The 12910-nt window shown below is 39.6% G+C and overlaps 1 protein-coding gene across 1 annotated transcript in view; it reads left to right on the top strand.

Annotated features, from left to right (window-relative positions):
- Positions 1 to 1398: 1398 nt before the first annotated feature.
- Positions 1399 to 12910, top strand: part of smg1 (SMG1 nonsense mediated mRNA decay associated PI3K related kinase) — a 73478-nt gene continuing 61966 nt past the window's right edge. Inside the window, exons 1-11 of the mRNA XM_057861390.1 lie at positions 1399 to 1632; positions 5038 to 5186; positions 6215 to 6367; positions 6491 to 6627; positions 6716 to 6774; positions 6978 to 7191; positions 10086 to 10211; positions 10492 to 10564; positions 11238 to 11335; positions 11411 to 11584; positions 12057 to 12278. Of these exons, the coding sequence (XP_057717373.1) occupies positions 1556 to 1632; positions 5038 to 5186; positions 6215 to 6367; positions 6491 to 6627; positions 6716 to 6774; positions 6978 to 7191; positions 10086 to 10211; positions 10492 to 10564; positions 11238 to 11335; positions 11411 to 11584; positions 12057 to 12278 (1482 nt within the window). The 5' untranslated portion in view covers positions 1399 to 1555. The remainder of the gene's footprint in view (positions 1633 to 5037; positions 5187 to 6214; positions 6368 to 6490; positions 6628 to 6715; positions 6775 to 6977; positions 7192 to 10085; positions 10212 to 10491; positions 10565 to 11237; positions 11336 to 11410; positions 11585 to 12056; positions 12279 to 12910) is intronic.

Below are 12910 nucleotides of genomic sequence, written 5' to 3'. Positions count from 1 at the left end.
AGTAATATTTCAACGCAGTCGTGTTCAGGCTCGGATACGTCACATACATGCCGGATATGAAAGTCATTAATGATATAGTCATTCACTGAATTTGGCGTTTTGCCAAAAAAAATGGACTTGGTCACCCAGCCCAGGTCAGGCCCGTGTCTGAAAACTCACCATTTTGATAACTTACGATCTCATATGTCTCATGCACAGTCTCACCAATTTTGAGGAAGATCCAACTAACTCCCTCTGTGCCATTGTCTCAGATATGCACCCTGTAACTCGATATAAATTTCACATTCAATCAAAAATACTCGATTTCCTGTTGGGTTTGGAGCATGCGTGCAAAAGACATTTTGGAGCAGTTATGCACAACTTATCGACTCCTCAAATTTCATCACTCTACTTTGAAAAAAAAAAACTAATGGGAGAAGGCCTTTTGAAAAATTCAAGGGGGGGCCACCGAGCCATTTAGTTATGTTTTTTTCACAACGTTGCAAAATTATCTAAATTCACGGGAAGTCCCATGTACCGTATTGGCCCGAATATAAGACAGTGTTTTTTGCATTGAAAAAAGGTTGAAAAAGAGGGGGTCGTCTTATATTCTAGACATTATACCCATTCACGACGCTAGATGACGTCAGATATCACTGAAGCGATGTTCTGACAAATCTCAGCTACTCTCCCTATTCACGATGCTAGATGGCACCAGATATCATAGAAGCGATGTTCTGTCATGACAGATCTCAGCTACTAGTTTAACCAGTTTGCATTATTTTATTTCAATGTTTTTCATTTTTCAGATTTGTTTCAAGTTACAGTTACAGTTAGACTTCACTTTGATAGTTAATGCAGTTATTGCAATTTTGTTTTATCACAATAGATTGGTTTATTTGCATTTCAAAAGCCAGAAGCCATTCATTTACGAATGTGATTGCACTTTAGTTTACATATTTAAATGTTCAGATATTAAGATTTGAATGAGGCAAAATAACAAGCTTTTTCTCTCAAATATATTGCTATGATTATTTGTTTCAGATGTACTGTAATTATTTTCTGTATAAAAATTAATTTGGTGTTCAAAAAGTATTTTTTCAAACTTGAGTCTTGAAAAAGGGGGTCGTCTTATCATCAGAGCCGTCTTATATTCGGGCCAGTACGGTATGTTCAAATTTTGGTGAGTTTTCGAGTATGATCAGGCTTCCAAATTGGCCATTTTTATTTGTCCTGAAAAAGAATAATAATCCTTTGTATTACAATAGGGATCTCACGCCAGTTGGTGCTAGGGCCCTAATGAAACTATTAAAAAATCCAAAACTAAGTTACCAATACTTTACAGGGCATTGTAGTTCATGACTATAACCGATAGGGGCGCTAACAAAAAAAAGCGCGATTTGGCAGCTTCTTCTCACACGAAGAAGGCTAACCAAACACAACCACAAGCTAACTAACAACGAGTTAACTTGCAACCGATTGGCGATACTTGACATTATCAGAAAGTGAAACATAAGCCTGAGGTACTGGGTTAACGTTACCGCTGGAAGCGGGCCATGCAGCTCCCCAGAAGGTAATGAGCCGGAAAGCCTCCAGGTCTCGGCTCAGCGGTGCCCACAAACTGCAGCCACACCGGAATGACTGGCAGCCCAGGTTGGTGCACTCTTTCGGGGAACACGCATAAAAATATAACGCTGTGATTTGAAGGCCTACGCCCAGCTTCCTCGGGAACTTCCCACCTTTTGATGCTAGGGGCTCGTTTTTGGCATACTGTTCATTAAATTGAACACCTCTTCGTGGCCTAGTGTTGGCCTGCCAGTACATTACGTGGTCACTGACTAGCCCGTCACTTGTCTAGTTTTAGGCGGTTTGCGATCCCTGCGTGTAGGATTGACTTGGTGATATATGCTAAGGCTTCCTTAAAAAAATATTGAGAACATTGTCAGCGCATGTAAATGAATGGTAGTTTTGGTAGACATCTGATTATAAAGCGCGCGCTAACGTGTCAGGAATTGTGACAGAAATGCCTTTGTTTGGTGCTGGCGCCGAGCTAGCTTCTGCGGCGTGTGTCGAGATACATTATACGCGTGTATGAATTTTTTACAACCATCATTTTCAATATGTCTCGTCGTATGTGTTTCTGAAGGTCGTTGATCATGTTAACTGGGTCTAAAATAATTCATAGTTTCAATGGGGTTCAATACGGCGGGCCGTAGAATAGACTATCATTTTCGTTTCACGAAAACTTGCAGTAACCCATCTCTTATCTCAGAAAGAATCCTCCCTTTACCATTTTCTGTGCTCGTTTTGATTTATAGCCATGATAAGCGCGAGGTGACCATTTCGCATATTGAACTATGACCATGTGGATTGCGGAAACAACATTCATGAAGTGACTGAACGCCTGAATAACACGGTGCTGTTACAAATATTTGTATGTAAAGACAGCGTTGGGGCGCCAAACTTTTGGGTTAACAATTACAATACCAATTGAAAAATCTACTTAAATCGGGTCGGATACAGTGATTAGCACAATGACACGCGATGAGAGAGGTATTTAATTTGAAACCATTGCAGTAGCCAGGATTGGTAAACCTGGAAACCAGTTGTGTCAAATTAAATCACCTCGTAGTTATAGTTTCCCTCGAAGGGCTGTTATGACTGTAAATCTATATGATTGCCTCATATTGTTACATTTGAAATAAATTGAATGATACCTTATGAAATCAGGCTGGTAAAAATCTTGTGTTCAACAATCTTTCAAATTACACTGAGCAACAATTTGAAACCAAATTTCCGTTGTTTTAGGTCTGACAGCTGCTTATAACGTTTTTTCACCACAGTTTATCCATGTAAGGTGTTGTTTCTTCATGTACATAACTAGACAAGTCCTTTGTAATATACAGTGGGGAGAACAAGTATTTGATACACTGCCAATGGGTTTTCCCATTGGCAGTGTATCAAATACTTGTGGCGTGGCTCAGTGGTAGAGTAGTTGTCCCCCAGCCCAGAGGTTGTGGGTTCAAGTCTCCGCCCTGATGAACTCGTCTAAGTGTCCTTGAGCAAGACACTGAACCCCACATTGCTCCTGGTGCTGCGTCACCAGTAGGTGGATGGCGAGATAGTGTAAAGCGCTTTGAGCGCCTTGAAAGGTGGAAAAGCGCTATATAAGTATAACACCACCATTTAGGGATGTAACGGTACACAAAAATCTCGGTTCGGTACGTACCTCGGTTTTGAGGTCATGGTTCGGTTCATTTTCGGTATAGTAAGAAAACAAAATGCAAAATATAAATGTGCTAGTTGTTTATTACACACCTTTGTGCTTTCAACAATAGGAACATTAGCCTATACAAAGCTAGAATCCTGCTCAAAAAGTAGCGGGTATTTAAAGATAATCCAACAACAATTTGCCTTTCAGACCGTGCGTATTGGTCAGCTTTCTTTCTGAAAGAAGAAAAAACAAGAAGTCCTGTGCTAAAGAGAAAAGCAATCCCAATGACAAAGATTTTAACATGTATTTTACAAATGAAATGCCTCAATGAATCTTTTTTCTTCTTCTTATGAACAGTTTGCAAAAGCTTTATTGGTGGATTTTCTCAAGTTAATGCGCCACACAGAAATTAATCAATTTAATTGTGTAAGCAGGATTTGTGTATTATTCTTATTATTTAATTACAGGTGCTTTAGCTCATTTCAACGTATTTTATTTAAATGGGCTATTATTTATTTTATTATGTGTTTATATTTTACAAATGTGATGTAGTATTCATTTATATTGTATATTTTATGTTATATAACTTTAGTTCCTATGTGAAATTTAGTTCCTACTTGTTTTGTTTTGGTAGGAGGGTTTTGTATTGAACACGGGGCCGTGTTGGTTATTATTATAGCAGAGAATACAGCAGTAAATCAACAAAGACAAGTCAACTGTGCCCCGATCTACCACTCAAGACATCTGATGGACTCAAAAAGTGGGTTACGATTGCATATTAGTTTGAAAATCGACCGGATCCACCGTATTTTTACACGAGTGACTTCCGGTCTGTCCGATCCTAGCTACCGGTAGTAGTATTGACGCAGGAGGGTCGCGTCTCGCGTCAAATAATAAACTCTGCCGTTGTTTTCGAGTGCGTCGTGTTGAGCCGCTTCTGGGACGCGTCTAACACGCGGCTGCACTGCGGCTGGTGTGCATTGGCTGATTGACTTTAACGCTCGCGTTTCACTGCGTTCTCGCGGCGGCCACGTTGTCGTGCCGTTGACGTTTCTGGGTTATACTGTCCTACCGTGTTGGTCCTCATTATGGTAGAAAAGACGGAGTAAATATAATCTACACAAAGAAACTGTAACCCGATCGACTCACAGCCTCGAAAAGTAAGGGTTACATTACGTCAGAAACTCGTTCGGTACGCCTCCGTTCCGAACCGAGCACCACGTACCGAAATGGTTCAATACAAATACATGTACCGTTACACCCTTAATTATTATTATTTTTAATAAAGAAATTCAGGATGCTATATTTCAAAATCTGAGATCAGTTTTGGATTCTGCATTTAAAAACAAGTCAAATACAGGTTTCTGACCTACAACAATGAAAATGGTTGTTTCCAGATGGGAAAGAAGGTTTCACACCCAATTACACCGTAAAACCCGCTCAGTTCAATAAAAACTTTTGGTTTCAACAGCTTTTAGGCATAGTTTGGAAGAAATTTTCAATAATAACTGGCTAAATTATGTTCATGGCGGAAAACACGGGCAAGGCTGAAAAGGCAGTTTCTGCTCTTGCAACCCTCTTTAAAATAAACTGCAGTATTATTTTTAAGCCGAAAGAACTGTTGTGTTTGAAAGAATATGTGTATATGCTGCCATAGCAATTTCATGGCGCATTAAGCCCCGAACTATTTTTAATGTGTCCGCTTTACCCTGGAGCCCCCCGTTTTCAGACACCGCGAAACCGCTTTTAATTTCAATACATCCCTAGTTTTTACATTTCGATGCTTCTTAAATGTATTAAATTAACACCTTTGAAAATATATATATATATTCTACTCTCCACAGAGTTGATAGTGTGTCATTCATCGAAGACGGAGTGAGGTCCAGAGAGCTCGGTTCAGCAGCACATTCTGACACTTTGCCCTCCAGCTTGGCTGAGCAGCCAGTGGTGCCTAGCAATGCCTATGCTGCTACAGATGCCCTCCAGGAAGAGGGTGAGGCCTTTTCACAACTAGGGATGTGAGAAAATATCAAAATTGTTATATATAGTGATACTAAGTATTCCAAAAGGTTATCGATATGCGCCTGCCAAGAATCGGTATATCGTTATAAAAAGGTGTCACTGTCTAAAATAAAATGAACCAACAAGTTGCTACCAACATCTTCCTCTAGAATAGTATATCTGTTAACTCAATTGCTGCCATTCACCGAGCTAGACGCCCAATCCATTTAGACTGGTATGTGCAAATGAACAAATGAACCAGAGGATTTGCAGCCAGTCTTTCTGATTTTCGGGTCATTTAGCAGTCAATTTCCGATCATTTTCGGGCATTTACACTTCCTGTTTGAGTCACTGCCTATTCATTTGGGGAGATTCCTGTGTCAGTTCCTGTTCTGTAATCCAAAATCAACAGAAAGTGACCCAGAAATCATCAGGAAGTGACTGAAAATCAACAGCAAATGAGCTGAAATACCACAAAACTAAGCTCATTGGCTGCAATTGACCGCCATAGACGTCCAATCTGTGTGAAGTGGGAGGGATGGCAGTGAATGAAAAAACGTTCATTCACTGCAACCCTCACAATTCGAATGAATTGGACTTGTACTAGTTATAAACTAAATTAATTTCACAGCAGAAGGATGAAAATAGCTTGCTTTTTTTTTTTTTTCTTGTATAGTAAAATATTGTAGAATTACTTGGTGACCCATGCATCGATAATTGTTATATCGCCATAATCGTTATCATGAGTCTCATATTGTGAAGTACACAGGGGTTCCCACCCCCTATTCTTAAACCAACTACTTTTTTTTACTTGAAAATATAAAACAATTTCATCTATTAGTCAAAGAGCATCTTAATTAAAGATATGTCATTGAGAAAAGCAAAACTGCAAAACTTAGTTTAGCTACAGTAACTCTCATTCCTCTTCTATCCACCTTTCTGAATTGATTTTTTTATGTTTAGATCTAGAGCATAAATGTAATACCTTTCATTTAATATACCCTGATGTTTATCACTCAGGTGGATATGAAGCTGATCAAGGTGTCTGTGATACTACTTTTGGTTGGAAGTCGCTGGGGCAAGAGTTGAGGCCAAATGACGTGACAGCGGATTTAAACTCTTTTCAGCATGGAAACCGTGCTTTAGCTTCAAAGGACATGAGAAAATCGCAGGGTGAGGCTCACTGAGAAGCGTACCCTCATTAAGGCTACTCTACTTTGGTCAAAAAAGAACAACAGACTCTTATACAGTGCTTGTTCACGTAGCTGTCTAAATGATGTCAATGTGGTATTTTAGACAGAGGGATGGCTCACTCAGATGAGTCTCGGTTGGCCAACCTCCTGCGCAGAGTCTCAAGGGAAGATGACCGTGATCGGCGGTTGACCACCCTCAAGCAGTTGAAGGAATTTATCAGTCACAGCGAGAACAAAGTGGTCAGTAATAATGTCGCTGTTCTTTTAAAAATAAAGTAACGAGTTCAACATGTTAAATGGCTAAGTGCGTATGTATGTTTTCCTGCAGAACTTGGTCAAACAGTTGGACACCATCCTCAGCACTTTGAATGATATTTTGAATGAGAGGTAAGATGAAGTGTGACATCGTGACAAGCACCTGAGTATATGCATGACAAATGATGGTGTCGTTTGTTCGTCACCTTGCACATGCATTTATGATTAAATGTGAACATTTACCTACATAACTATATTAACTGTATTTTTAAAACACCTTAATGTCAATTACAGTTGTCACAAAAGTAATGCTAACATGTTTTTGGTGGTTGTAGTAGTAAGCTGCTTTGGGAGTTGCGTCAGGATGCGGCAGCCTGCTTGGGTCTTCTCTGCACTGTGCTCAGCTACGAAGCGGAGCGCATCTTCAAGTGGCTTTTCCTCAAGTTCGCTTCCTGCAGTCGTGACGAGGTGAAGCTGTTGTACCTTTTAGCAACACAGCGCGCTTTGGAGGCCGCCGGGGAACGAAAGACCTTTACTCAAGTCATGCAGGTATCCAGAAGCACAGATTTGATTTCACTCACCTAAAAATGAATTCACTTTTTGTCTATGACGATATGATTCAAAGTGGTGTAACAACATGTTGGAAAGGCGATATATTGCGATTAGGGGTGTAACGGTACACAAAAATCTCGGTTCGGTTCGTACCTCGGTTTTGAGGTCACGGTTCGGTTCATTTTCGGTACAGTAAGAAAACAAAATGCAAAATATAAATGTGCTAGTTGTTTATTACACACTTTTGTGCTTTCAATAATAGAAACATTAACCTAAACAAAGCTAGAATTCTGTTCAAAAAGTAGCGGGTATTAAAAGATAATCCAACAACAATTTGCCTTTCAGACCCCTCTTATTGGTCAGCTTTCTGTCAGAAAGAAAGAAGAAAAAACAAGTCCTGTGCTAAAGAGAAAAGCAATCCCAATGACAAAGATTTTAACATGCATTTTACAAATGAAATGCCTCAATGAAACTTTTTTTTTTTTTCTTATGAACAGTTTTCAAAACCTTTATTGGTGGATTTTCTCAAGTTAAAGCGCCACACAGAAATTAATAAATTTAACTGTGTAAGCAGGATGTGTGTATTATTCTTATTATTTAATTACAGGTGTTAAAAGCTCATTTCAATTTATTTTATTTAAATGGGCTATTATTTATTTTATTATGTGTTTATATTTTACAAATGTTATGTAGTATTCATTTATATTATATATTTTATGTTGTATAACTTTAGTTCCTATGTGAATATTAGTTCCAACTTGTTTTGTTGTGGTAGGAGGGTTTTGTATTGAACACGGGGCCGTGTTGGTTATTATTATAGCAGAGAAGACAGCATTAAATCAACAAAGACCAGTCAACTGTGCCCCGATCTACCACTCAAGACATCTGATGGACTCAAAAAGTAGGTTACGATTGTATATTAGTTTGAAAATCGACCGGATCCACCGTATTTTTACACGAGTGACTTCCGGCCCGATCCTAGCTACCGGTAGTAGTATTGACGCAGGAGGTCCGCGTCTCGCGTCAAATAATAAACTCTGCCGTTCTTTTCGGGTGCGTCACGTTGAGCCGCTTCTGGGACGCGTCTAACACGCGGCCGCTCTGCGGCTGGTGTGCATTGGCTGATTGACTTTAACGCCCGCGTTTCACTGCGTTCTCGTGGCGGCCAAGTTGTCGCGCCGTTGACATTTCTGGGTTATACTGTCCTACCATGTTGGTCCTCATTATAGTTGAGAAGACGGAGTAAATATAATCTACACAAAGAAACTGTAACCCATTCGACTCACAGCCTCGAAAAGTAAGGGTTACATTACGTCAAAAACTCGTTCGGTACGCGTCCGTTCCGAACCGAGCACCACGTACCGAAACGGTTCAATACTGTTACATGTACCGTTACACCCTTAATCACGATACTTTGTAGCCTAAAAGGTTATCGATTACAGATGCCGATATTTGGAAATTTGATGTATATCGGTAACGGCCTTATTTTATTCCGACCGGCCGATATGAAAAAATCATTTAAAACTGGCTTATTTCAGCTCAGATCCAGCCGTGCCTCCCTCTTGCTTGCTTTCTCCTGCACTAGTATTCACCCCGTCCTCTGATTGGTTCAATGGCAATGGTAAATGGAGTTACTGTTGTTAATTAGTATTGTGCCTTTCCAGCTTTTTAAGGCCCTCAAAGCGCTTCACACTACATCCTGATCTACTTACTGGTGATGCAGCACTAGGAACAACGTGGGGTTTGGTATCTTGCTCAAAGATACTTAGACGAGGTCATCAGGGCGGAGAATCGAACCGACAACCTCTGTGTTGGGGAATGACTACCACTGAACCACGCCACCCCCTATTATTAGCTATAATTTTCTATTTGTGTGATTCAATAAACATGCGTTAGGCATTTGAATAAAGTTCAGTGTTTGCATTATTCAATATTTTTTAAGGCAATTTTTACACTTGTGATGCAAATTATTATTGGCTCCGATAATCGCAAAACAAAACAAAAATTGAAAAAAAAAAAAAAAAAACAACCCATATTAGTCGATCTCTATTATCAATATGATCACAACAAGAATTGATATACCGTTTTAAAAAGTTGTTACTGGTTAAAAAAAAAAAGAAAAAAATAGGGAACCGATAGGTTACTACCGAAGTCTTCCATATGAGTAGTGTCTACGTTAGTTCACTAGCTGCCCTTGACGGTGATACTCACCCAATTCATTTTGACCAGATTGGACGTCGAGCGCCATCAGTGGCACTGAAACCAAAGCATTCACAGCCAGTCGACATTTACAGGTCACTTCCTGTTCATTTTAGGGCATTTACAGGTTACATCCTGTTTATTTTGACTCACTTCCTATTCATTTGGGGCCATTCTTGAGTCACTTCCTTTTCAGTAACCCAAAATCAACAGGGAGGGACCCGTAAATGCTGCCAAAAGGAAAAGGAAGTGACTGAAAATCAACAGAAAATGGCATGGCGGCCATAGACGTCAAATGTGTATGAAGTGGGAGGGATGGCAGTGAATGAATGAACGTTCATTCACTGCCACCGTCCCAGTTCAATTGATTGGTTGTCTACTAGTGATAAACTCATTCCATTTCACAGCAGAAGGATAAAGAGTTTGTTTTTCTGTTTATTAGTTGTTTCGTAGAATATCCTAGAATGATTTCCTGACCAATGTATCGATAATTGTTGTATTGTCATGTCGGGAGATCATCGTTATCGTGAGCCTTGTTTGGCGTATCATATCACGAGGTACTCAGAGGTTATCACCACTAATGATTCATAAGTTGTTATTTAGTCAATTCTGTAATGTTTGTTGTAATCTAATGTGTAATCTTAGCAAGTCTACAGTTTTCTGTATTAACTTGCTTGTTTTCTCTGTTATAGCAGGTGATGAGCAATCTGCAGTCCATCTTGGAGAATGTGGACACTCCGGAACTGCTTTGCCAAAGTGTCAAGTGTATTCTACAAGTGGCCCGTTGCTACCCACATGTCTTCAGCACCAATTTCAGGGTGAGTTTGTCAGATGGTGAATCATGCTGCAGTTTATGGCTGGAATATACAGACTTCAATATCATTGTTCAAATTATGCAAAAGCATGAATATTTGGGATAAGCGATGTCACCGATCCGATCACGTGATCAGAAATCAGTACTGATTACATTTTCTAAGGATCGGAATCAGGTATAAAAGATCGGGTTTTCAAAAAATTGTAATTATTAATTTATAGTGGATGAGAAGTAGTCCCTAATGAACTTTGTTAACTTATGCCTGTTTTTTTTTTTTTCAATAGGACACCGTGGATATCTTGGTTGGCTGGCACATTGACCACACTCAGAAGCACTCACTCACTCAGCAGGTTTCAGGTCAGTGAAAGTTTTGATTTTGAAATTAGGGTTTTAATGATATCTCGTTGTCCTAAAGAAAATACCTGTAACCCACAAAAGGTTAGATACACAAACTATGGGTATGCAGTAGTACCTTGACGATTCACTGTAATTGCCCAGTGACCAAGCTCATAAAAGTCCCTTTTGAAACACCATTATTCTGTTGCAACCTACTAATAAAACTACAGTGGTACCTCTACTCACGAAATTAATTAGTTCTGGAAATAGTCTCGTTACCTGAAAATTCCGTAAGTAGTGCGTGTTTTTCATGTAAACGGCCTAATCCGTTCCAAGTCCCCCAAAATTCTGACATCTTTTATAAAGCATAAAAAATCATCAATGCTTGTAACAAATATATGTTACCATTAGACTATTCAATAAACTCTAGAAACTAAGTAGCAGCTCATACTGTATTTTTGCCTCTCGTATCCTGAAATTTCTTTTGTAACGAGGCAATATTTTCCCGTTGAGGCGTGTCGTAACCTGAAAATTCAATTTGTAGAGACGTTCGAGGTACCACTGCACCACCATTGTTCCATGAATAAATCATCACTGTACAGTATTTACATTAAGTATGAATTGTGGCATACACAGTATAATTCTACTGAATAATAGCTCTTGCCTTTGCGCTGTTGCCTTTTCGTATGTAAAGCCTGGCTACAGAGTCTGGAGCAGTTTTGGGTGGCAGATTTGACTTTTTCCACCACACTTCTGGGACAGTTCTTGGAGGACATGGAAGCATATGCGGAGGTGAAACATGCTTTTGTGTGTTTTTAAGAATTTTGAATCAAGCCTACTGACTGTTTGGGTTTTTTGTTTTTTAAGGATCTGAGCCACGTCGTGTCAGGAGAGGTGGTGGATGAAGACATCCCACCTCCTGCAGTGTCTCTTCCAAAGCTGGCAGCTCTTTTGAGGGTGTTTAGTACAGTAGTTCGCAGCATTGGAGAGCTTTTCAGCCCCATTAGAGGACCACCCATCACTGAGGTCTATGTCACTGATGTAAGAGCAGTAACATGTAAACATTTTTGGTTCGGTTATCTTGATGCGGTAAAATGATTCTATCACATGGTGGGGATTTCTTTACCATGGATTATATAGATTTCAATGGCATACTTGCTACAGAAACCGCACACTCGTGGGGGGCCACATGTTTAAAACTTCTTTACCTTAAAGTTTTTCACTTTGGTACCTACCTAGGTTGTTCAGATCTGTATGCCACAAGCAGGCTGTAAGGATGATACTTTTGTCTGAAAGAAATGTTGCAGTTTTTAACGTATCTGTTGCAAAGTTTCCATAAGAAATTTAGTGGTTGAAAAGCCCTCCATGTTTTTTGAAAATAAGGAAATGCATTGGAAAATACATCAATAGAAATGTTCAGTTGATATGAATTTTGAAATTATGACAATAATATTCTAAGCAGTTTATTAACAAATTTTAAACATCGAGACTTACATTCCTCTTTGCTTTTCAGATTCTTAACCGTGTTCTGGCATGCGTGACCACTGCCAAGCAGGTCCAGTTCTCTGAGGCAGTCCTTACTGCGGGAAATGAGTGTGTGGGTGTGTTGCTGGCCAGCATGGAACCCTGTGGGCAACTAATGGAGACAGTCTTGGCCTATGGCTTGGACCAGTTGGACTGCTGTCAAATTTGTGGTTCAGACTACAACTTGGCAGTACTCAGCCTTCTTACTCTGGTATGGCCTCCTTTAACCCTTACACCTGCAAATTATGATTTTGAAAAAATGTATTACATTTATTTTAGAGCTGAAACGAATACTGGGGCAACTCGAGTTTAAAAACTGATGCGAGTAGTTTTATTCACCTCGAGTAATTGTTTAATTTTGACAGCTCTAAGCATCACGTTTTGCCCGGACTACTTTTAATGCGGGACAACGCGCTGATGTCACGTGCGTAGAGGAAGAAGCAAAAAAAAAAAAAAAAAAAAAAAAAAAACTTACTGCAGCCGACAGCAGCTACAAACTATGCCGACGTTGCTTAAAAACTACGCCCGCATGATGCTACGGTGGTAGCAGGTAGCGTCTGATGCGTCTCATAGAGATCACATGTATGTTGAACTTGATGCGAAATGACAGAGTCCGCGGCATTAGTAAACAGCTGCCATCTTAAAGCAGTAGACTTCTAAGCGCTAATAAGTAAGTTTAAAATTACTGTCACTTGCTCACGTAACGTTAGCCCTGCGGAAGGCTAGGTTTCTATTAATTATGACCACTGTCAATGCGTGGCTAACGTGTCTTACATACAGGCTTTATTTAATCTGTGAAAACATAGCGCTGTAGAGTGATGAGTGTGTAAAATAAAAACTTAA

This window comes from Corythoichthys intestinalis, chromosome 16 (genome assembly GCF_030265065.1).
Source record: "Corythoichthys intestinalis isolate RoL2023-P3 chromosome 16, ASM3026506v1, whole genome shotgun sequence".
NCBI classification, from domain to species: Eukaryota; Metazoa; Chordata; class Actinopteri; order Syngnathiformes; family Syngnathidae; genus Corythoichthys; species Corythoichthys intestinalis.
The sequence above is the reverse complement of the archived record's forward strand: the minus strand, read 5'-3'. Positions and strand labels throughout refer to the sequence as shown.